Here is a 26,906-nt window from a genome sequence, read left to right as displayed (position 1 = left end):
ACACTCTCGGGCCCTGTTTCCAGGATGCATGGATGAAGCTAAAGTTGAGCCTGTTGGACCAGCTGGAGTTTGGAGTGTGTGAAATTCCTGTGGAGAGCCGCAGATAGCAGCGCCCCCTGCTGCTTCACCAGCACAATGCGCCCCCTTTTGCGCATGCGCTGTGAGAAAGCCTTTGCGCATGCACAGTAAACCTTTGCCCATGCGCAGTACGTCCCTTTTTGCGCATGCGCAGTGAGCAATCCCTATGCGCATGCGCAGTGAGCAAGCCCCTTTTGCGCATGCCTGAAGGCATGGCGTGAGGTGGTGTGATTCAAACAAGCCATAGCGTCAGGTGGTGTGATCTGACAAGGCATGGCGTGAGGTGGTGTGATCCGAATGCACCAACCAGGAGTGGCAACATGGCAGTTTCTGATAGGACAGGCACACTATAAAAGGTTCTGTGGGAGCTTTTCCCAGGGTCACTCCAGGATCCTGAATAAAAACTGCTGCAAGAAGAATTCCCTGTGTTGGTGTCTTTCCTGCTGGACGGGAGCGGCATCGGCAAATTCCCACATGCAAGATAGGAGCATAGGTGAGGGCCGAGGCTGAACTTGTCTGAGGACCTTGTACTGAGGGCTCTACAAGACTTGTGTCCTTATTGCTGGGCTAAAGCCCATTTGATAATATCTATGTACATCGATTTATATTTTTGGTTGTGAGGCTAGACTTTAATGGATGTGCCATCTCTCCAGCACATGTATATTTATAAATAGAGAGGAATATGTGAACAATTTTAAGTTTTACAAAACAGAAATATTATTTGTGAATTTATTCATATAAATATGTAAGTATATCTGCTTCACCTAGAAATATAGAAGAGAAAAAATAAACATGTACCCATAGGTACACACACACACACAGACACACACACACACACACACACACATGTATATATATATATATATATATATATATATGGCATGGTGATGCACACCTGTAATATCAGCACTCACGTGCATAAGACAGGAGGATCACCAATTCTAAGTTTAACCTCAGCTATATAGTAAGACCTTACCTTAAAATAACTAGTCAAACAAAGCCAAACAACAGATGAAAATAAATGGGTATGAGGCAAGTACACAAATGTATAACAACATAAATACAAACATATAAAGTAAACATAACTAAAGAACATCAGATGCACATATGAACCTGCATCCACATTGTCATCTACTGGGAAGAATGCATTCCAAAAATGCATACATAGAAATAGAAAAGTACATGTTTATGAGTAAACATAAATAACATGTTGATATAAAAATAAGCATAAAACATAAATATACAAGTGTATTGCATAAAATAAACACAACCCAAAGAACTACATGCAACCCCATATGCATACAGAAACTAGCATCTATACCAGGTACCAAGAGATACTCTTGTCCTGCTTACAAGGATGGAACTCAAAAACAAAGGAATCCCTGGCTCCTAGGTCCATGTTGCTCTCGAATGAATTATCTCAATGTAGACAAAGTAGAATACAGTTTAACAGGCAAGACTGGTGTGGGGAATGTGAAAGACATTTTATGGGTAAAGCAAGCTTCTTGTATCTTGACTGAAATGTGAATTATGCAACTATTAATATTAGTCATTACTTTTGAACTATACAGTAGAAGAAATGGTGAATAACTCAGTAAGAATGGCTTTAAGAAAACAAAAGATTGAAGGCCACTTTCCTGGGAAGGTGGCACCCCCGTTGGTGCAGCGCTTCATGGAGTGGTTGCCTCTCCCAGACTCATCAGCGTTTGTAGTAAGGTTCTAACTGACCTTTGTTGAGTGCTACTCTGGCTCAGGCTACATGATGTTCAATTCATCTCCCCTTCTATGGAACAGGAAAGCATGACCAGGTAGTTAATATGGACCATAGTTGTATGGACCATTTTCTGATATTGCAGCGATTACCATGACTGCTGCAAAGCTTGGAACTAGCAAAGTACCAGATGGACATCTGAAGATCCTCACCAATGTTGCCATGCACAGAGAGACACTAAGCAGCATAGACTGCAGCTACCATTATTGAAAGCAAAGATACTTTAGCTTTATACTTTTAAAACACTATGCATATATCCATTAATGCAAATGCGTCAGTAACTCTAACTTCTGCATTGCCTGGCTGGATACTAGTATAAGCCTACAAAACTCTTCGAGAGCCTTTAGATACATGCCACCTAGCTCTTAACCATGAAAAATAGTTATGTATCCCTGCCATGGGAGTCCCAAAATCTAACCAAGGGTTCAGAGTTGATCCCTGAGTGCTTTGACCACTCACTGTTCTTTTGCACAGTAGTCTCCTTTAATCTGAAGTTGCTTTCTGCAGTCTAAGTGCAGCCCAAGTTACATAGGAAGTGAGTTCAAGGCAGGCCTGAGCATAGACCTGTCTCAAAAGTACAGAAGGTTCCAAGACTGGCTGTGTTCCTTCCAGCTGTAAATGCTCTTGTGTATTCACTTTGCCTTTGCATATGTATCTGTGTCACTAGCAGTGGGAGAAACAAGCAGCCATTAGCTAGCTGCATTGTCTGAGGAATCCTTCACAGAGCCGCCTTCACAGGGGCAGCCAGGGTTTCTATGTAAGCTGTATTTCAAGATGAGTCAATACGAAGCAAAGTTCAGCTTTATCAAGAAAGAAACAGTGGTACCCACAAGGGTGTGACTGCAGAACTCTCAAAAATAAAGCACACTTACATGTCTTAACAGTAGTGAGAGTGTGTGTGTGTGTGTGTGTGTGAGAGAGAGAGAGAGAGAGAGAGAGAGAGAGAGAGAGAGAGAGAGAGATGGAGACAGAGACAGAGAGAGATGGAGAGAGACAGAGACAGAGGCAGAGAGAGGAGAGAGACGAGAGACAGAGAGACAGAGAGGAGGGATGGAGATTGTCATGGCTTTAGAAGTCAAATTACTCAAAGAATGCAATCTATACCTAACTTTCAAAGATTACATTTTAAAGAAATGTTTGGGTGTAATTGCTTTTAGTCTAAAGGCATTTCTTTTGTAACTGACATAATTTGGCTTCTGGGAGGCATTGTACAAACCACACGGAAGGAAGAAAGAGACTATGGATGCATTGGACAGAAATTGACCAAAGAGGCTCAAAAGGATCCTGAGGTCACAGAAATCTCAAGGTACATATTTTAACTGTAAACACTATTTATAATCTGGCCTAGTGGTTTTATTGGGAAAAAAATACAGATTTACACATGAGGAAAAAATTCTGGAGAGGCCATGGGTATTTTGACCTTAAGCCTGTTTTAGTAACTGTATTGGGAGTGGGGTAACTACACTCCTCTTGAGTATGAGGAGACTTTGTGTATCTGGAAGTAGGGAGGCGCTGGGCATGCACAGAGCTCTATGCCAGTGTGCTCACAAGTCAGGAAGGACTCATTGTCAGGTGTGACGGTTCAAAAGCGATCATCTCCCATTCACACATTTGAATACTTGGTCCCTAGTTGTTGCCACTTTTCAGGCAGATCAAGGAAATCTGGCTTTGTTAAAGGAAGTATGTCATTGGTGGGTGGCTTTAAGATTCCAAAACTTCACACAACTCCCAGTTTTCTCTCTCTGCTTCCTTGCTTTGTAATTGAAGATGTGAGCTCTCCCAGCTTGCTGTTCCAGCCACCACAGATGCCATATCCCCTGTAGAGCAGACTCGGACCCTCTGTATTCATAGGCCCAAATAAACCCTTCCTTCAAGGTTACCTGGTCTTGGCATTTTATAATGCAACAGAAAAGTAACTAACACACCTGGTACGTGCATCTTGTTTTACTCAGTTGTGTGTGCCCTTCACAAACGAGTCTTCTACGTCTTTTGAGATGTCAACTAAGTTCTCAGTGTATGACCAAAGAAGTTAGTAGATTAATGAATATTGTACACGAAAATGTTGTCAGATTGTTGGCACATGACAATGGTTGGAACACAGGCAAGGAATGGAGTTGTATGAGGAGAATTCCGAGTGTGAGAACACACACACACACACACACACACACACACACACACACACACACACACAAAGACAAGAGGCTTGTGACCTCAATTTCTTCAAAACACAGAACTGTTCTTGTAATGTGCTTTTATGTTCCAGGCAGGTGTAGTGTATAGGAGTGAATTTACTTCGGATTACTCATTATTGCTTGCTTGTTGTCTTTATTCAATTAAATATTTAAACTATCCTTTGTAGACCTCTATGGAAAAACATATTTTTGCCAAGTGAGGCTTGTCCTTGTTATTGTACAGAGCTTGAATTCATTAGAGCTTTATTCATCTGGCCTTTCTTAACCCTCAACATAAATTGTCTGAGGCTCTGAATAAAGTTGGCTATTGCATGAGCCTTTAGTATGTCTCATTTGTCTGCTCAATTCTCCACGGTCCCGCTGCTTCTAAAGCAGCGGCAATGCAGGAATATTTTTAAGAGAGATCATGTTCCACAGACTTGACCATTGAGCTCACTGGGTTTGTGGAGAAAGAAAGGATTTTAAACGTGAATATTTATGTGTCAGAGACTTTTGAATTATAATTCTTGTTATACATATGTAATTTTTCAAGTCTGTTATATTTATAAGGGACAAACCTGGGTCCTGTTAACCACTGAGCATTTCTCCAGCCCCATGAAAAAGTTCTTCTATATAATCTTTCTATCTTTCTATCTATCTATCTATCTATCCATCAAATCTAGGAGGATTTGGTGTGTTCAAGCTAGGATGTAGGATTATTGCAATAGAATGACACATTCTACAGATATCTCTTAAAACTGGCTAGAAATACTATGGAAGTGAAATATTTAAACTATTATAAACAGGAAAAAGAAAAAACCCTAATAATTTCTAAAGACCAATTCATATCCAAATTTTCCCATTGTCTTTGAGAGCCCTTTGCAGCAGGAATTCCTAATCCAAGACCCAGTCAAGGGACACACACAACCTTTAATGTGATTTTTTTTATTTTGTTTTGACCAACAGGATTTCCTTGATCTTTTAGAGTTGTATTCATGTAACACCTACCTTATATGAGGTCCAACCTGAGAGCTGCTTACAGAATCACCAACATTCTAGATGTGTATGATTTGTCTCTCATGACATTGTTTTCGTATTTCCTTATTCCTAGTTTTTCTGTCTTAATTTGAAGTTAGTCCCATGTTTTATGAGGAAGACTAAATAACTTGGGCAAGAACACACCCTAGGTGGGCATTACTCAACATGCACCACTTTACTTGAGAATAATGTCATGCCATTAGTAACTCAGTCACACCACTCCTTTATGAAAACAGATCTTTCCATTTTTCAATCAGTAAGCCTCACTTGGGGTGACACTCTGGCACAATGTCAATATTCTTGCTCCCAGCACATCTCCTATCCAGTTATTTTGACATTCATTGATGAATCTTGCATAAATCAATAATTCTAAAGGGAATTATATTTTAATTAAAGAAAATGGTGACTTTCCTAGTTCTGTTTATTTTAGCAGCTTTTTATCCACAAAGAACAGTTGAAGGTAGCTTCTCTCTCTTTAGTAGTTTGAGATAATATTAGAATATTTGAATGGCCATAATCATTATGAAGTACAAGATGGCTATTCATGAGTTAGATGAGAAGAGGGACAGTAAATAAATAAATAAATAAATAAAATAAAACAGATAAATGGCGAGCCTTTAGAGGGTGGCAAGAAAAGAAATAGGACATATATCCAGATCATGTAGTGGATGTTTGATTGGAAAGACAAGTCCTCCACTCCACAGGAAGAAAAGGAAGAGTTTGGCAGCTTAGATGTGAGGTGAGGGAATAAATCCACATCTAGGCATATCAAAAAAAATGGTCTGAAAAAGATAAAGATAAAATATATGCACAAATATACCCACTATAGTAATTAGTTAGACCAGCACATTTAACATGAAGGTATGGCAATAGAAAAATGGAAAGCACTGTTATATGGCCAATCTTCAGAAAATATTACATCAATAAAATGACAATTCAGAAAATCAGAGAAAGAAAAAGACTCAGCAAGTGGGCTCCAGGGGTGCTGTTATTGTCGAGGTTTTCTTATAAGCACATCATGGTTCTTTTTTCTGATTTTATGTTTGGTTTCTGTTTTATTCATTTGTTTTTTTAATCTTGCTTTGCTGCAAATGTAGAGCCTGATAGTTTTGTGTAATTCATCTTTAAGATGTCAGGAGCTCCACTTTCTTTTATTTTTTCCTTTTTTTTTTCCTTTTTTTATTAATTTATTCATATTACATCTCAATTGTTAGCCCATCCCTTGTATCTTCCCATTCCTCCCTCCATCCCGCTTCCCCCCCCTATTCCCCTCCCCTATGTCTGTGACTGAGGGGGACCTCCTCCCCCTGTATATGCTCATAGGGTATCTAGTCTCTTCTTGGTAACCTATTATCCTTCCTCTGAGTGCCACCAGGTGTCCCCATCCAAGGGACATGGTCAAATATGGGGCTCCACTTTCCACAGACACCTTAAACAAGAGAAAGTAAATAGGCAGCTCCAATAGATGTGTTCAGTAGTTTGGCTCACCTCACAGAGAATAGCAAACAGAATTAATAAACCAGTTTGCTGAGCATGAACTATATTAACAAATTATTTATTTGGGAGAAATGTTTATATACAACATAGAAATAAAAGAAGAAAAACTTATCTACAAAGCATGCCAAGAAAGATAATCTCATGATTTTAAAAGGTCCTACAATCAAGAAAAGATGCTGCCTGATGCCCAAGCAAACAATATTATTTCACATTTCACACTTTAGATTCTAGTGTGTGTAATATAAAATGGATATTAGCCTATTGCTATAAAATAAAGTTGACACAGGTATTTACCCTGCCTCCTGCAAGGGGTCTCATCTTTCAATATTACTATACATGGGACCAAGTCAAACATGAACTTTGGGGGTGCTGTCTTTATAAACTAGTAGCAGGTTCATTTTCCTGTTCACATTATTGTGTGTCACCTGCATGACTGTCTTCCATGTCTCATTCTGGAGCTCAGGCTTTGAGCACTAGAAGTGCTGGTGTCAAGTGCCACCCAGAGCCCTTATTTAACACATGTCAAGGGCAGCCTGGCACACGTGGACAGTGGGTGCATCTTGTCTATTGCGCCTGAGATTGGCTGAGGAGGCAATACAGAGATTAGGCTCTGCTGCAGGTAAGCCATGTTTTCTTGACACTCACCGGGAAGTATCTATTAGGCTCTGGATATCAGAGAAATCCAGAATTTCAGACTGCTAAAAGCGGTCTCATTTCCAAACACTTTATGAGGTTTGGATTTTATACAGCAAATATCTTCTAAGTGGCAGGTTCCTTTATGAGTTAGCCAGCCTTATCCAGGCTCACCAAGTTTCTGGCAAATGTGTTATATGTGCATTTACACTGCCATACAAAGGCATATTTATTTATACATGCATTTTTAATGATGATGTTCATATAATTTTCATTATTTTCTTCTCTGAAACCCTACTATAGTAAGAAAGAAAGAAAGAAAGAAAGAAAGAAAGAAAGAAAGAAAGAAAGAAAGAAAGAAAAAGAAATAAGTGTTTTGAATGGACAAAAAGAATGAGATACAGTAGGGGTACCAGAATTTTTTTTTTATTAGCTCTTGGAGAATTTTATAAAATGTATTTTGATCACATTCACCTTCCCTCTCCAACACTGTACAGACCCATCTCTACTTCCTTATCCACTCAACTTTGTGCCCTCTTCCCTCCCCCCCCCCCCACTTCAAGGCCATTTGGTGCTACCTAAATATCCTTGGATGTGTGGTCTTCCACTGGAGAGTGGTCAACTTCTCAGGGGATACCCTCTTTGGCTAAAAATGAAACTTGGCTCCCAGATCCCTTCTTCATGCTGAAATTTGGCCTTCTTTACATCCACACAGGACTCATGGCACCCAGCCCACCTCTCCATGCCACAGATTCGTCTGGTTTACTCCTGCACAGCTCTCATCCCCAGCTTTTTAGAGGCAATAAACAGGAGCAGTTAGCCATAGAGAGGAAATATGTCTCTAGAAGGATTAACCAAACTCTGTGCAGTTGGAGAAGGAATCTTAGGGGTCACAAACCAGGAAGCTGAAGGAAAGTTTGTCTAAGGAATAGGCAGCCAGGAAACCCCTGAGACCCAACCCCACGAAACAGCCACAACAGGAAGACTTCTACCTGAGAGTTTTCATGGACATGAGGAGCCAAGAGCAAAAATGGAGATAAATTCAAAGTCTGAAAGAAGACAAGCATTCAGGAATGCCAATAGCACACCAAAATCCTCCTAATTTGCAAATGAATTAAACAGCAAAGTATAAGCTTAATCCAAGAATGAATAACTGAAGTAGCTCTCACAGAGACTCAGGTCTAAAAAGACCAGACAAGAGGGCCTGGTTCCATGAAACCTTCCAGAACAGTCCTAAAAGCTCAGTTCATGTATGTGTAATATTTGGATAAAAAGAAAACTATTTAAGATACAAAACATAATTATGACAACCGCCTTGCTGCCTGGAGTAAGCTACTTTTTCAAACAGATGAAGACTGTGGGACTTTGTTGCAGTTACCTAGCACATCTGAGTGATAAACTCCTCATTCTTGGGAGCACTGGAAATCTCTTCCACCTTATTGAGCACACACAACTGAATATGGAGGACCACACATCCTCCTGGCTAGTCACTGTGGTCATTGAGTCTGTTCTTCAGGACTCTTTGATTGGAGACAGGATGACCTAGACACCCATCTTTGTTAGATCTGAGTTTCACAAAATGATCCCTTAGCAGTGTCCCACTGGCCTGGGTGCAGTCATGTATATAGAAACACTCTGGGGAGTGTGATGAGCTCTTGCTGAAGGACAGTGTCTGTCACAAGAGGAAGGCTGCTCTGCATTGTGCATATACACCCAAAATCCATTCTGATAGTTTCTGGGACATACCTCTTTCTCTTTTCATCTCTTCACCCATCTTTTGCTATTGTCCTTCTAATTGATGTGATGTTGCCAGGTAACCTCATGAGATATGGTATAAACAGACTTCCAAGGAGAATATCATTCATCGCTAACTGTATTCCAGAGAAAACAGAGCAGCCCAGCTCCTGTTATAGTGCATGTATAGGAGCATAGCTCTACAGGCATGGGGCCTGGAAGCTGCAGTGTAGGTGGTTTTGCAACTGACCAAGGGGCCTGTTCTGGGTACCCCATTTTTATTTTTGTATGTAAACAACTCTATATGCTTTGCAAAGCAAAGGAGTTAGGACTAATTATATTCTCTTTCCTTCGTCATTTGGGACCAGAACCCGGCTCTCATGGATCCTATGTAAGTGTCCCATCACAAGACAACACTCAAACATTGAAGTTTGATTATTGAATTTTCTTATTGTTGTTATTGTCATAACATACCAGAAGAGAAGAACTCCTGAGAAGCCTGAATAGGGGCTGTCCCAAGCAGATTATCGAGAAGCATCCCCAGCCTCTAATTGGTTTGAGTTTTTAAGAGCAAAAAGTCCTATTGTGGTGTATGCAGAAAGTGTTCTTTACAGAAGCAGAGAAAGAGCAGTTAACTTGGTTAAGAGTTAACCTTTAGCTCAGGATCACACTGTATAGGAACTGGCCCAGAGACCAGTTTACTTTAGGAATTTGGGGATGTTACAGAGATCAGTTTTACCAAGATAGTTTTAGCACTTTAGGCATTCTTAGAAATACTTTCCTAAGATGACATAGCTATATTGCAGTAGCCTACTACAGTTAGCATCCTCCATAATGAAATAGTAGGTTCATTAAATAATTCAAATACATCAATGCTTTCTGTAGCTTAATATTTAATATTACCATAGCAAGTTACCATTGAAATTGATATAATTTAAGTGCATTTTACATAAAATTGACTGTGGTTTTCTTTTTACATGCACTCTTTTGATTTACATTCTTTCTTGCTGACTCACTTCTTCCTGGCATGTTAGGAAAAAAATCACTCCTTGAATTTGTTTGTGGATAACTGAATTCTTCTTGGCCCTTCTTACAACTGACTTCTTTTTAATCTATCTTGTCCAAAAGAGACTATGACTTGGCACTTACATGTCACTGTATGGAATCCTAACTAGTGCCACCTACAGAAGGAAGGTTTTATTCTGACTCACAGTTTCAAAGGCTCTTAGTCCATCATGGTCAGGAAGATATGGTGGTTGGAGCATAAGCTGGTTCTTACATCATAGGAGGCAGGAAGCAGAGAACAGTACCAGAAGCAGGGAGAATAACACTATAATACCCAGTGACCTGTTTCTGCCATCCAGAATTCCTATCTCAAAGGTTGCCAACACCTTCCAAAATATCACCACCCACTGATGACTAAATGCTCAAACCCAGGAGCCTGTGGGCGATATTTGACCTTCAATCCATAGCACTGTCTGTGGTAGATTATGAAGGCATGTTGCTGTGGAAAGGAAGGATTTCACTGAGGTTTCCTGACTTGCACATATTTGGGCCATGTTTATTTATACTGACAATGGAATAACATATATATATATGCTAATATATATATATATATATATATATATATATATATATATATATATATACTTGTAACAGCAATTCTTTCCTTCTCATCTTCCTCATGGTTGCTCAAGAAAAGCAGTTTGTAGTTGTATGGTAAACACTTATTATCTTTCTATGGCCAATGTAAGTTCAAGACTCCTGGGCCAAGCTTTGCATCCTTTTCATAAGAATCAAAGTAAAAGATATATGTGGATATGTTCCACAGTTTCTTTATCCATTCTTCTATTGATGGACACTTAGGCTGTTTCCCTGTTCTGGCTATTATGAATAAGGCTGCTATGAACATGGTTGAGCACATTTTCTTGTTGTGTGCTGGAGCATCTTCTGGGTATATTCCAAGGAGTGGAATAGCTGGGTCTTGAGGAAGCCCTATTCCCAGTTTTCTGAGATAGCACCAGATAGATTTCCAAAGTGGCTGTACTAGTTTGCATTCCCACCAGCAATGAAGGAGTGTTCCTCTCTCCCCACATCCTCGCCAGCATGTGGTTTTGCTTGAATTTTTGATCTTAGCCATTCTGATGTGTGTAAGATGGAATCTCAGAGTTGTTTTGATTTGCATTTCCCTGATGATTAAGGAGGTTGAGCATTTCTTTAAGTGTTTCTCAGCCATTTGGTGTTCCTCTGTTGAGAATTCTCTATTTAGTTCCAAGCCCCATTTCTCACTATGGAATACTATTCAGCTATTAAAAACAAGGAATTCCCAAAATTTGTGGATAAATGGATTGAGCTAGAAATGATCATAATGAGTGAGTTAACCCAGAAGCAGAAAGACTCAAATGGTATATACTCACTTATATCTGCATATTAGCCCAAGGGGCATGTCCCATGAAAGCCTTCAAGTACCAGGAAACTGGGACAGTGGGGAGGACATCCTATTGGGACTCTAGATGAGACAAGCATGGGAGAATGGTAAAGTAGAAGGATCCAGAGGGTCCTAGAAACCTACAAGTAGAACATTATGATAGGCAGATTTGGGCCCAGGGGTCCCGCTCAAACTAAGGCACCAGCCAAGGACAATACAGGCGGTAAACCTTAAACCCCTACCCAGATCTAGCCAATGGTCAGAACATTCTCCACATTAGAGTGGAGAGTGGGATATGACTTTCTCACGTACTCTGGTGTCTCACCTTTGACCATGTCCCCTGGAGGGGGAGACCTGATGGCACTCAGAGGAAGGGCAACAGGTTACCAAGAAGAGACTTGATACCCTATGAGCATATACAGGGGGAGGTAATCCCCCTCAGGAACAGTCATAGGGGAGGGGAATAAGGGGAAAATGGGAGGGAGGGAAGAATGGGAGGATACAAGGGATGGGATAACCATTGAGATGTAACAAGAATAAATTAATAAAATAATATATATCTTGGAAAAAAGATATATGTGGAGACTTCCTTCCTCATTTCTTATCAAATTTTTTCTTCGCTTAGTCATTGTATGACTCTTCCATAAAGGCAATATTTTCAAAGCTTAGCAATTAAGTTCTGCACTAAATCACCTGCATTAAGTCGCCTTCAACATTTCTATGTCTTTGGCCATAGGTAGAAACTACATGGAAATATTTCTGGGAACATCTCTTGTGCTTTAGTTATGACCCAGTACTGCAGTCCAACTTTGAAGTTGACCACCCACTACACACAATGCAAGCTAAGCACAGCCAGGAATATTGTCCACCACATATTTACTATGCAAGCTGAATGTGCCCAGATGTATCCCTGCCCACCATTTAACTCTGACCTTCAACTGAACATGCTCAGTAGCATCTATCTAACTGAGCATATTTAGATGTGCTTGTCCCTGAACTGCTTTTTCAAAGGAATATGTACAAGCTTTCCAAATAAAATCCCTGAATTCCCCCTTTCTAGTGAAACCATGGCATTGCATCATTTCTCAAGCTTTTCTCACCTGCTGCACATAATCTTTCTCCTCTTGGCCACACTTGTTTTGACTTTCTATTCATGTGATGCAAACCCATTTTGGTTTGGTTTGGTTTCTTGAGCAGAGGCGTCATTGCTGTTGCTTTTGTTTTGTTTTTGTTTTGTTTTGGTGGGTTTATTAAAAAACACCAAAAGGACTTGTCACACAGAATAGTTCATCTTTTATTTTAAACTGAGATCTTTTTCAATCACTTAGCAAATCCCTGCATTTATTGAGAAAACATAAAACCCACATTATACAATTATACTAAATTAAGTAAAACCAAATTTACACTTTTAGATATTAGAAGTGGTAAAGCCAAACAACATAGCTTATACAAAGACTACAAAAATTAACATGGAATTATAATTTTTACTCCCACATGGTTTGTTGACTTATTTTATTCTATGTATTGTTTAAGACATAAAGGGTTAGGCAAAAGACATACTGTCTGAATTCCCAAATACTCAAAAAGGTGACAGCCTGGAGGTGATACAGTGGTCACTAGGGGCTTGGAAAGCCAGAGTGACACTGATACTAGGTCCTTGTCATGCAAACTAGACTGCAGTGTGTTCTTGGCCATGAGGCTCACAATACTATCCATCCCTAGGTTTTCCAGCAGCATCCAGAGATGCTGACCCATACAAGACAGACACAAATCCATCTCTAGTAAGGATGGTATAATGGATATAAAACTACCTGGGCCGCCCTCTGATCTCTGTTGTTGCTACCTTTATGAAGACTGAGTTTCCTATTAAGGTGACAGTGCTTGGCAGCATCTCTGGCCAAACTGTATCCTTTATCCATCACCCTGGACAACTTACAAGGCACTCAATATAAAAATCCTAATTTTGGAACTTTTCTGAGGGCTCATACAAAAGTTAAATTTTAAAGAAATATCTGTAGAATGATTCCTAGAAACCTGAAGACTGTGAACACATTGCAGACACTTGTGAAGAGCACAGCAGAGGCCTGCTTCTGAGGCCCTGATGGTCATGCTTCAAATGTATGCCTGATGGAAAACTTTATTTCAAATGCAACTAAGGACACAGCCTCTAGATTAACTTTCTCAACTAATACCTGAAAATTATCTAAATTTCCCCACAACTCTGAAAGCTAAGGAACCAATTCTCATACACAAAAATCAGAGAGTGGCTTAGCCTTCCTTTTGCAAGAGAGCATATTTCCCTTCCGCATATTTTTGAAGGGTGCTTTGAATGTAAATTACTGAGAAACTGGCTTAAGGGCCAAACTAGTTAAACAAAATCTGCTGGCGACACTCTGGCTACATAAAGTCAAATTTTCTTAGGGGAAGGGGGCTCAAAAATCATATAATTCCTTCCTGGGGATCATCCTAAACACATGACTTAAAGCAGTGCATTCGCTGAGAGGCCTGGTCACTCCTGGCCTCCTGCCTGAGGTGTGAGCTGCAGACTCCTACAAGCTTGTCTTCCACCACCTGTGGAGATAAAAGTAGTTGCCAGCTGATGCCCATGGGAAATCAGAAACAGATGTCCCCTGGCCTCTGGGAGGCTTCCCTCTAGAATTGGACAAAGCTTAGGAGTTCTCTGTCTTAGAACGCAGACAAGTGTCCAACCAAGCAAAAGTTAAGGGTACAACCGTTCCCATGAGGAGATAAGGAAGGTCCTAGAATATTCGTGGAAGGGGAACCAAGGACAGAACAGGTTGCATCTTTTATTTTGTAGTACTCTAAGTGAATAGCCTGTGAAATTAAGACATACTATTATTTACAGAGTTCTTGGTGCTGAAAAGCTCTACACGACACAACAAAGAAATAGTCCAAGTCCTGTGAGAGGCCAGTGAAGGCCACGAGGCGGGAGGGAAGCTTTGGGGAACTTTACAGAAGCTACAAAGAGCTAGTGCGACCCCAGTGCAAAAGTGGGTCTCAGAAACGCTCTGGATCCCTGGCTCCTCTAGAGGGTGCTAGAACCTCGCTCTCTGGTGATTTCTCTGGATTCCTGGCTCGTGGAGCTTCTGTGATAGTCTTTTTGGTGTGGGATCAGGAGTTGGAAAGAAGAAAGGTTGTGGGGCAAGCTGAGTGAGGATTACCTCTATTTTTGTCAGTCACAGCTGGGTTACAGCCTCCTTCACCATCACCACCACACCCAACACACACACCGCCCCTCCCTCTCTCTCTCTCACACACACACCCCTCTAGTGAGGCATGGCCAGTGACCCTGTTGCCAGGCAGTTACAACGCGCCCAAGAAGTGTCAGGGCAGGCTATTTACCAGCATGATCAAAAGCCATCCTGGGAGGCAAAGAAGCAAAATACACTGGCGAGCGCTGATATGCCAGAGGGTGGAGCCTGCGACATCCTGTGAGCCTACTCACTGAAAAATCAAGAGAGAGCTAGACTCCGGGTTTCAACAACACTGTCCAGCTACTCGTCATTAAGTTCGATTTGGGATCAGTTCTGGGTATGGCTTGCGATTCGGCATGCCAGAAAGGAGCCTCAAGGCGTCGGGGCTTCCTGCTGCTTGGGAACCCCCACTCCAAGGGCTCTCCTGAACCCAGCAGGCAGTGGTGCCTCGAGGATGTCAGGCTGTGCGGCAGGACACCAGCTGCCTGAGGCTCCTGCGGAAGCTGTCATCCAGGAAGGCGTAGAGAAAGGGGTTCAGGCAACTGTTGGCATAGCTCAGACTGGTGATGAAGTAAGAGATGCCGATGACCAGTGGCGTTTGCGGGAGGTCGGTGGTGAGCGCCACTATGGTGCTCAGGTGGTAAGGCGTCCAGCAGAGGAGGCACACAGCCAGGATCGCGGCCACCAACAAGGTCACCCGCTTCTTGGCACGGTCCAGGGCCTTAGCGTGGCTGTCTAGCTGGATAGCACGCAGTCGGCAAAGCAGCGTGGTGTAGAGGGCACAGATGGTGGACACTGGTATGGCAAAGCCCAACACTAGTGTGTATAGACGGCTGGCGCGCCACCAGAACGCCTCGGGCTGCGGGAAGACAAGCACACACTGGCGCCTGCCCTGCTCCTCGTCCAGCCGGGCGAATACCGCAAAGGGTAGCACCACCAGCGTCACTAAAGCCCACACCGCCAGACTGACAGCCCTAGCGGCTCCGTAAGTGCGCCCGGATACCCTGCGCGACTCTGCTGTGGCCAGAACCACTAGGTAGCGGTCTGCGCTCATGACAGCGAGGAAGTAGAGGCTAGAGAAGGTGTTGTACTGGTCGACGGCCACGATGAGCTTGCACATGACCTCCCCGAAGGGCCAGCGCCTCAACAAGAAGTCCGCGATGTTGATGGGCAGCACGAGAGTGAAGAGCTCGTCTGCGATAGCCAGGTTGAGGATGAACACATTGGTGACCGTCTTCATGCGCGGCGCGCGCAACAGGACGTATAGTACCGCGGAGTTGCCAGCGAGTCCCACGACGCAGATCACCGCGTAGACGACGGGCACTGCTATCGCCAGTGGCTGCGGCAGCGGCAGAGGCTCCGGGCTTGACCCGTTGGGACAGACAGGGGCTGAGCTGCCGCAGGACACATTGCCCCCTCTAGGCTCGAAGAGAGATGAGTTGTGCATCTTGGAGAGGGCAGGAGAGCCGGCGACAACTCCGATTCCCTTGAAGAGCCCCGCGGGGCTTGAGGTCTGTAAGTCCACGTTGACAGGAATCTGTAACCGGGCACTTGCCTGAGTCTCCCAGCCTTTGTCTAGCTGTGCACAGGAGGGGCGTTCCCTGCTGTTACTCAGCCCACTGCTTTCCCAGGCTCCGTGGCTGGAATGAGAATTGAAAACACAGGTTAGATTCCTCGAGGTGTAGCCTTATGGAGACGTGAGTCCAGAGGTGGAGGCGGCTGCAGAGTCTCAGGCTTTTCCTTCCACCTGTGGAAATCTGATTCCAACCTATTGAAATACATCAAAGTGGTATGCAGAAGCCTCTTGGCTCCTAGGAAAACGTAATCTCACCCCCCTACTCCCTGTTTTAGAACACTAGGACACACTCAGGTCGCCCCCACCGAACTCCACGGAGGCTGGTTTCCGTGTTTCCGTGCGCGCCAGATAGTAAGACTTCCAGTAGCAACCTTTATCTTACCTTGGTCCCAGAAAAGATCTGTGTCTTCTGTGGTAGGTCGGGGGCAGGATCCCACTGTCTGCTGGAGAGTGCTGCAGCAGCAGTGTCTGCCAGCTTGGTCTGCCTCCCGGTGTCTCTGCCCAGAGGCTGCTCCAGTTCTCCCAAGAGCCTGAGGTGGAGGGAGCACAGAGCCACAGTGACTAGTCTCTGTCAGTCTGTCACCCCTGTCCACTCCACTCCTAGTAAAACCCTCTGATCTAACAGAAAGCAGCATAGCTCCCAAACAGCTTCTTTACTGTCTTCCTGAAGTTTAATTCAGCTAATCTGGAATCGCGAAAAGCTTTCCCATCAGGAACTGAATCTACGAATGACAAAGTGAAAGTGTTAATATTCTGTTTTTAAAGAATAATTGGAGATGAAGTTTCCATACCGTGTTTTATTTCTTTTCATTATATGTCTTATTTTTTTTTAAGAATTTTAAAATTTAAATATGTTTTGATCATACTCTTCTCTCCCCGCCCCCAGTCTTCCAGATCCTCTCCGTCTCTACCCACCCACCTTTAAGTTCTCCCTCAAAACAAACTAAACCAAAAAACAAACAAACAAACAAAAACCCTAGACCCAATAAAACAAAATAACAACACCAAAACAAGCAGAAAAGCATTAAACTGTAATCAAACAAAAGCAACACACACACACACACACACACACACACACATACACACTATGAAGCTTATTTCACACAGGTCAGCTGCCCCCTGGAGTTGTTGATATACTCAGTGGCAACTCCAATAGAGAAAACTAACTAATTGTCCCGTAGGCTGAGGCATTGGGTGAGCTGGAGGTGGGTTGGGGGTGGAGCAGTGCTGGAGAGCTCACAGCAGTGGTGTGGGTACAGGACAACTTCCAGCCCAGATCCAGGGCTTTGAATTGGCCTGTCCCAAAAGCTATCCCATCTGTGAACTACTGGAGCACATGAACAGGCTGGCCCTATAGGTCCAGAACGGCAGGTGACACAGGGTAACAACAGAACATCTCAGAGGAGTCCCACGGAAGTTCCAGTAGCCAAAGCCAGAGGCCTCAAAACAAACCAAGGACTCATTGCAATAAATCTTTGAAAGTAAAGATGTGTGCACAAAAGGATATACTGTATGACACACTGTGACACACCACGCCTTCCACAATGAGATTTTATTGTTGCTGTTGTTGCTTTGTTTTTTTATCATTATTTTTATTTTCTTGGGGGGTGGAGCAAGGGCTGAGGGCAGGTATGAAGAGAGAGAAATGAGTGACATCGGGGTGCATAATGTGAAAATCATAAAGAATGGAAAAGTAAATATACATGTATACATATATAAAACAAAATAAAATGTATTAACATAAAAACAAAAGCTGTCACATTAAAGTTGGACAGGACAGACCAACAGAAGGAAAAGATCCCAAGAGAAGAGATGAAAATCAAAGACCCAAGCATTTGCACACCCAGGAATCTCACACACAGTAAGCTGGAAGCCAGAATATACAGGCTGAGGACATGCTACAGACCTGTGCAGGCTCCGTGCACACTGCATCAGTTGTGAGTTCACATGAGCTTTGCTCATCTGGATTTAGAGGGTCTTGTGTTTTTGCTGTTCTCCATTCCCTCTGGCTCTCGGGCTCTTTCAGACTCCTCTTATGGGAGTTTCCCTGAGCTCTGAGGGAAGGAGACATCCCACTTAGACTTATGTGTTCTAACCACTGCCTCCCTCCCTTCCTCCCTGTCTCCCTCCCTCCCTCCCTGCCCCTCCTCTCTCCCTTCCCAGTGCCTGGCTGTAGATCTCCATATTTTTCCCATCTGCTGCAGGAGAAACCTTATCTAACGATGGCTGAGCAAGGCACTGATCTGTAAGTATAGCAGAGTGTTACTCGGAGTCATTTTATCACTACAGTTTCTCAAACAGGTATTGTTTGGTTTTACCCTGTCTCTGGGTTGTTTAGTCTCTGGTTCTTACTCCGCCAAGCAGTGTCAGATATGGGTTCCGTGTCTGGGAGTGAGCCATAGTAAATCAGCTATTGGTTGGTTATTACCACAAGCTTTATGCCACCACCGCCCTAGCATATCTTGCAAACACTACACCGATGTAGATCAAAGGTTTTGTGGCTTGCTTGGCCTTTGCATTCCTCTTTTGGTAGCATTCTGGGTACTTTCCTACACTAAAGACAATAGAAGTAGAAGTGGAGGGTTTATGTAGGTATCTGCTTGACATCTCCATTTTTTAAAAGTTATTTATTATTATATATACAGTGCTCTGCCTGCAGGCACACCTGCAGGTCAGGAGAGGGCATCAGATCACATTACAGATAGTTGTGAGCCACCATGTGGTTGCTGGGAATTGAACTTAGGACCTCTGAAAGAGCAGTCAGTGCCCTTAACTGCTGAGCCATCTCTCCAGCCCTGACATCTCCATTTTTAATGAGATGTGTGGGTATTGCCTTCAGCAATGGGGCCTTGCTGTCAGTTTTGGAAAAAGCCTGAGCTGTTTGGGGATTCCCATGTAATCTCCTTGGGCAACAACTCAATTGGACTTAAGCCAATTCTGGTACTGGAAATTTTCTTTCATGACAAGAGAGAGTTAGTTGGGACTCTGTCTCCTCCCATTATTTGATGTTTTCATTTAGATGGTCTTCATATGTGTATATATTTTAATTTTTTTCGACTGTATTGTATTACTATACAAACTTTCAATTTTAGCTGCCTAATTTAGACCTTTAATTTTACTCTCACTGTATTCCCTCCCACAGGCCGCTACTTCCTGTCTTCCCTTCTTGATCATCCCATTCCACCAACCCCATTCATCCACAATTATCTATTCTATTTCCCTTCCCTGATGAGCTATATCTGTTCTCTCTGGTCCCTTCCTCTATTCCTATCCTCTGTGGTGCTGCAGATTGTAGCATGGTTATCATTGACTTATCAGCTAACATTATAAGCAAATACATACCATATTTACCTTTATGGTTCTGGGTTTCCTCATTCAGGATGATTTTTTTTCTACCTTCATACATTTACCTGAATATTTCATGATTTCATTTTTTAAATAGCTGAGTTACTAATATCACACTGTATAAATATACCACATTTTTTCTCATCTATTCATCCATTAATGTACATCTAGGTAGTTTTTAGTTTTTTGCTATTATGAATAGAGCAGCAATTGACATGATTGAAAAAAATGTCTTTGTGGTACAGTGAAGCATCTTTTGGGCATAAGCCCAAGATCACTGTATGTATATCATGAAGTAGATCAATTCCCATTTCTTAAGGAACCATCACACTGATTTCCATTTCCACAGTGGCTGTAAAAATTTTGCACTATTATCACCAGTTGAGTGTTCATTTTTCTTTTTATTAATTTATTCAGATTAAATCTAAATTTTTATCCCCTTGCGCTTGTCTCTTCCCATTCCTCCCTCCCTCTGTCTTTCACCCTGTTCCCATGCCCTCGGTCTGTGACAGAAGGGGACCTCCTCCCCCACCATATGGTCACAGCCTATCAAGTCTCATCTTGATAGCCTTCCTATTCTTTCTCTGAGTGCTACCAGGCCTCCCCACCAAGGGGAAGTGGTCAAATATGGGGCACCAGAGTTTATGTCAGAGTTAGTCCCTGCTCTCTACATGACTATGGATAATGTCCTGTCCCTTGCCTAGATCTGAGTAGGGGTTCAATATTTACTGCATATATTGTCTTTGGGTGGTGCTGTTGCTTGGGCAGACTTCCCTATGTCCAGATCTGACCATCATGATGTTCCTCTTGTAGGTTTCTCGGACCCTCTGGATCCTTCTTTTTCCCTATTCTCTTGTACTTCTCTCACCTAAAGTCGCAATAGGAGGTCCCCACATCAATCCTAATCTCGTGGTAAGTGAAGACTTTCAGGGGACATCACTGTTGGGCTACTGTCCAATTATAAGAGAGTATATACCATGTGATTCTTTCTGAGTCTGGGTTAACTCACTCAATATGATCATTTCTAGTTCCCTCCATTTGCCACAAATTTCAGCATTTTCTTGTTTTTAATAGCTGAATAGTATTCCATAGTGTAAATGTACCACAGTTTCTTTATCCATTCTTTGACTGGGGACATTTAGGTTGTTTCCAGGTTCTGACTATTATGAATAAGGCTGCTATGAACATGGTTGAGCAAATTTTCTTGTGTGGTGGAGCACCTTCTGGGTATATTCCAAGGAGTGGTATAGTTGGGTCTTGAGGTAGCCCTATCCCCAGTATTCTGAAAAAGCACCAGTTTGATTTTCAAAGTAGTTGTACAAGTTTGCACTCTCACCAGCAATGAAGGGGTGTTCTTCTCCACATCCTCTCCAGCATGTGCTGTGAAATTGGCCATTCTGATAGGTGTAAGATGGAATCTCAGGATTGTTTTGTTTGTATTTCTCTAATGACTAAGGACATTGAGCATTTCTTTAAGTGTTTCTCAACCATTTGATATTCCTCTGCAAAGAATTCTCTGTTTAGTTCTGAGCCCCATTTCTTAATTGGGTCATTTGGTTTGGTGGTGTTTAATTTCTTGAGTTCTTTATATATTTTGGATATTAGGTCTTTGTCAGATGTAGGGTTGGCGAAGATCTTTTCCCAGTCTGTAGGCTGTTGCTTTGTTTTGTTAACAGTGTCTTCTGCCTTACAAATGTTTTTCAGCCTCATAAAGTCCCATTTATTAATTGTTTACCTTAAGGCCTGGGCTGTTGGAGTTCTGTTCAGAAAGTTGTCTCCTTGTGCCAATGAGTCCCAGGCTCTTCCCTACTTTTTCTTCTAATAGTGTCTCTGGTTTTATGTTGAGGTCTTTAATATACTTGGACTTGAGTTTTGTGCATGGTGACAAATAGGGGTCTAGTTGCATTTTTCTACATGTAGACATCCAGTTTGATGAGCACCATTTGTTGAAGATGCTATCCTTTTTCCATTGAATAGATTTGGCTTCTTTGTCAAAAATCAAGTGTCCATAGGTATGTGGGTTTTAGCTTTCCTGGTTTTCTGTGTTTCCATATAAAGCTGAGGATTATCCTTTAAAGATCTGTGAAAACAAACTATGGCACCAACCAAGGACAATACGTGCAATAAACATTGAAACCATACCCAGATGTAGCTAAAGGACAGGTCATTTTCTACAGATGAGTGAAGAGTGGGGACTGACTTTCACATGAATTCTGGTGCCTCATATTTGATCACATCCCTTTGATCAGGAGGCCCAGTAGCACTGAGGGGAAGGATAGCAGGTTTTCCTTTATACCCTATGAGCATATACAGGGGGAAGAGGTCCCCCTCAATCACAGTCATAGGGCAGGAGAATGGGGTGAAAGTGGGAGGGAGGGAGGGAGGGAGGGAGGGATGGGAGGATAGAAGGGATGGGACAACAATTGAGATGTAATATGAATGAATTAATAAATAAATACATTTCAAAAAAGATCCGTGAAGAATTCTGTTGGAAATTCGGTGGGGATTGCATTGAATCTGTAGATTGCTTTTGGTAGGATGAACATTTTTACTATGTTAATCCTACTGATTTGTGAGCACAGAAGATCTTTCTATTTCCTGATATACTCTTCAATTTCTTTCTTCAATTACCTGGCATTTTTATCATATAAGAATTTTACCTGCTTTGTTAGCACTATCCCAAGATATTTTATAGTACCTGAAACTATTTGAAAGATGTTGTTTCCTTGATTTTTTCTTGGTCCACTTGTCATTTATATATTGGAGGGGTATGGATTTTTGTGAGTTAATTTTGAAGTCACCTACTTTGCTGAAAGTATTTGTCAGCTGTAGGATTTCCCTGATTGAGTTTTTAGGGCCATTTAGGTGTCCTATCATACCATCTGCAAATAAAGATCATTGACTTCTTTTTTTCCAGATTGTACTCCTTTGCTCTTCAGTTGTCTTACTGTTCTAGCTATGACTCCAAATACTATATTAAATAAATATGAAGAGAATGGATAATTTTGCCTTGTTCCTGATTTAGTGGAATTAATTTGAGTTTCTCTCCATTCAAGTTAATGTTAGCTGTGGTCCTGCTGTAAACTGTCTTTATTATGTTTATGTATGTATATAAGGTTTTTCCATTGTATTTCTAATCTCTTGGGGATTTTTACCATGAAAAGATGTTAGATTTTTTTTTTTTAAAGACCTTCTCTACAATTAATGAAATGTCATGTGGTTTTGTCTTTCAGTTTGTTTATATGGTGGATTACACTTACCGATTTATGCATGTTGAAGTGTCCCCATATCTCTGGGATGAAGAAGCCTACTTGATCATGGTACATGATCTTTTGGATGTGTTCTTAATGTGGTTTGCAATTATTTTATTGAGTGTTTTTGTATCAATGTTCCTGAGGGAAATTGATCTATATTTCTTTTTGTGTTGAGTCTTTGTGCTGTTTGGACATCATGGTGACTGTGACTGTAGCCTCATAAGTTGAATTGGGCAACGATTCTTCTGCTTCTATTTTGCAGAATAATTTGAGGAGTACTGGCATTAAGGCATCTTTGAAACTTTGAATGAATTCTATGCTAAAACCATGTGACTTTGCTTTTTGTTTAGTTGGTTTTGTTTTTTTTTTTCTTTTCTTCTTCTTTTTGGCTGGAGGACTTCTAATGATTGCTTCTATTTCACTAGGGGTTTATAGGTCTGTTTAAATTGCTTATCTCATCATAATTTAACAAGTCAAGAAAAAGTAGAGAAAATTAACAAAGGAGTAGCCAATAAAATATATGGAGAGCAGCTATAAACATGATCTCTACTAATATAACTAAATCAATAATTATTATAAATGAAAATAGTCTGAATATACCAGGTAAAATGAAAACATATGACACACAAAAAGTCAAATTACAAAGAGAAATTAACATATTCGCTATTATAACTGAAGACTTCAAACCCTCTCTTTCTTTACTCTAGTTTTTATTATTTATTTGATTTTATTGTATGTGCATGAGTGTTTTGCATGCCTATATATGCCTGCAGCATGTGCAGCAACTCTAAGCATAGTCTTAAAATGAATCTGTTACTATACTCTTGGGCACCTAGTTGAAGTAGCTGAAAATTTCTGTTCAAATGAAAACTAGTAGGTGGGTGACTATAGCAACACTACATGTGATTATCTTAATAGGTGACAGAATAACAAGCTGTTGGCATAGCCACACTGATATACTTCTTGTCAGTTGTGAAAAGAAGCCATCAGGCCACAAAGGTCCTGGAAGGACTAGTGTTTAATAAAAGAAACCACGTGGAGAAGGCACCAATCAGTTGGATTCCAGTGCGTATATGTATACATATGCATACTGTGGAGTGTATGAAGGCCAGGAGACAAACTGTAGAAGTGTATTCTCTCCTTCTATCTTATGGGTTCCAGGCTTGACAGCAAATGCCTTCCCCCACTGAGCCTCCCTCACTGATTTGTGTAAACCTAAGCTTTATCTGAAAAATAAAAGTCTAATAAAATATTCTAAAACTTGGACGATCTGAGTGTAGTTCAGTTCCTGAGCTGTTACACCACTATGAATTTATATTTAGGTACAAGAAGATACCCTGAGTCATGTTTTCAAATCTCTCTAGTTTTACTACACTACAATTTGTAAGCTAAGGCACAAATTCTAAGGTTGAAATTTTGCTCTTGCTTATGAGCTAAGAAGTTTTAAAGTCAAATCCTTCTGACTGTTTTATTATATCCATTTCAGTGCCAAGTCAGATTCAAATATGAAATAATCTTGGTAGTTTTTTGCACTTTGAATTTGAATTTAATCCATTTTTATATGAGCCAAAGGGAAGGAAAAGTTTGATAAGCCACCATCTACCTCTAGGATAAGTGTTTTCCTTAGGACCTGAGAGAGAGAAGGGACCAAGAGTCCCTGTGTCCCCCCAAGGTAATCCTCCAGTGAATTAACTTCCTTAAGGTAAGTCCTACCTCTTGAAGGTTCTATCACCCATCCCCCATACCCATCCTCCCACCCCACCCCCCACAAAGAATCAGATTGGTGACCAAGCCTTGGGAGGACACTTAGAAAGGCTTAAGAGCAACAAAGCATCTCTTATGTTCTCCTCAAGGTTTAAACCCATTAGCACCTCTACCCAAGGGCTTCAGGATAAAAGACTTGTTCGTGTGTAAGGACATGACCTTTTTCAATCTGTGCAAACTGGCATCTGTTTTTTATATACCTGCAGAATTAGTCTCAGGTTGTAAACTATTGTTTTTACTAGCAAATCTATCATTTGTATTTCAGAATTTAAACTGGAGGGCAAAACAGATAAAAGGTCCTACTGGTGGCAGATGTTTTATTTATTGTTTATTGTTTGCTGTTACTTTTTTGTTTGTTTGTTTTGTTATTGTTTTAACACACAGTTTGTAAACATTATATAATGAAGGAATAGTTAAAATACCATGCATGTGGACAAGTCTGTCCACCCCACAGTGGCAGAACAAAATTGCATTCACATTTTTTTTTTTTTTGCTCAGATATTCTTGTATGGCATTTCACACAATGAAGTAAGTCTCACTATTCATGTGTGTTGAGTGTTTGGAATCAAGCCACTTACTGCTGCTTTGTTATTACCGCTTCAAATGAAATGCTTTTCATGACACTAAACAGATGACTGTACTTCCCACTCTCTGCACACTGTGCTCCTCAAAGATGTGCCACAGAAAGCAATGATCAGAGCAAAATGGTCACTGCATCTATTAATCTAACCCCAGTGGAGAACAGCTATGTCAGAGAACAGATGACCAGCATGTCGACTGATGCAGCTATAGGCTTCAGCTCTCAGCATATGGTGCCTACGTGCGCTGCAGCAGCCAGCCAAATCATAGAAACAGTCGCATCATTGAAGTTGCCACAAGATACGCAGTGTGTCTCTGAAAGGCGTGATTCATGGGAGCCTTATTTAGTACAGTTAATGTTGTCACATTTAGTTTGAATACTGAGTTTCTGATCATCCTTATTTTGGCTTTCCACAAGCTAGAGATAATATTTTCAAATGTTTGTAATTGTTCCATCGCCAACCCTGTGGTGTAGTTTATTCATTTCCTTCATTTCTCCCACTAATAGGGGCCTCCAGCAATTCCAATTTCCCATTCAATCTCTTCTGAGGGTAGCTCAATAGTTTATTTACTTTAGTTCATGGTGATCCAGATGAAGTATGGCAGAGCTTCTCAAGAGGAAATATCAATAAGATGTTATTTGATGTGCACCTGATCATTTAGCATATCCAATAATCACTAGGAAACTGCCATACTCACGGCACTTAGGGTACAGAAAATTATACAGAACAAAAGCGTTCTGCAACATGATACCAGATAATACATGAAAAATGGTAAAACAAAAAAACATTGTAAGTTTAGGATGTGTAGATTTCTCCATTAAAGATCCTTTGGGAGTCTTCCATATGTTCATGTAAATCAGGACAGTCTGAGATGAATGACAATAGGCAGAATTCTTTAAGCCTCTGTAACCTAACAACAATGCTTCTGAGGCATTGGTGTTCCTCACAAAACACTTTAGAAAATGTACTTTGGAATACAGCACTGTAACAAAGGCAAACCAATCCTCAGAAGAGTTTATGGAAGCTCCTGAGAAGGAATTGTTCTTGGCAATTGGAGAAAATTATGGAAGGTGTCATTATGGGTGTGGCATTGAAATGAGTCTCTGGGGGACAGAGAAAATGAGAATAAATACAGCCCTGCATAAGAGATCAGAGCACATCCTCTTATGCAGTGTTACTTTTAAAAGTTCTATTCTAAGGACTAGGGGCATGAGGAACTGTTTGTCAATGACAGAAAAATTTCTAAATGAACAATTTAGTTCAGTTCTATGCCTAGAACTGAAGGTAACTATGTAGAAATAGCAGTGAGTAAGTACTTTGGGCTTGTTAAATTTGTGATGAAATTTTTGGTCAAAATTTCAAGACAAAATAGAAAACAAGACTGGAGATTTGAAGGGATCCCTAAAAAGATAGGGCTTTATCTTTTCCTATAAGTGACATTTAAAAAATAGAAAAAGATGAGGTTTTGTGGGATAAATGAACTCTTATTTTTTTTATGGAAAGAAGTTGGCCAAAAGTTAAGAGATGAGAAAAGACTCTGTTGGAAGAGTGGTGACAGAAAAATTTGGCAAGGAGATAAGTGGATAACTCTTGCAAAGTGGACATATATAATGAAGATAATTTTGTCTAAGTGAATTGCTTACTTCTAATATGTATTAATAATCATCACCAAGAACTGAGTGGCTTAAATCAGTAAGCCAATGGTGGCTTTGCTGGCTCCTTCTGCTTCAGGAGCTCATAAAGTAGCAATATGAGTGTCAATCTAGGCCTCAAGTGTAGGATGAGTCCATTTCTAATATCTATCTCTGAGGACAGGGTCAA

The 26,906-nt window shown here is 41.2% G+C and overlaps 1 protein-coding gene across 1 annotated transcript; it reads right to left on the bottom strand.

Moving 5' to 3' along the window:
- Positions 1 to 15,022: 15,022 nt before the first annotated feature.
- On the bottom strand, positions 15,023 to 16,012 carry NPBWR1 (neuropeptides B and W receptor 1; the record flags this gene model as incomplete). Its single annotated transcript, XM_084778022.1, has 1 exon — positions 15,023 to 16,012. The coding sequence occupies one exon, from the start codon at positions 16,010 to 16,012 to the stop codon at positions 15,023 to 15,025; it is 990 nt and encodes a 329-aa protein (XP_084634148.1).
- Positions 16,013 to 26,906: the final 10,894 nt, after the last annotated feature.

This window comes from Acomys minous (assembly GCF_964271855.1).
Source record: "Acomys minous genome assembly, chromosome: 1".
NCBI classification, from domain to species: domain Eukaryota; kingdom Metazoa; phylum Chordata; class Mammalia; order Rodentia; family Muridae; genus Acomys; species Acomys minous.
This window is presented reverse-complemented; position numbering and strand designations above follow the sequence as displayed.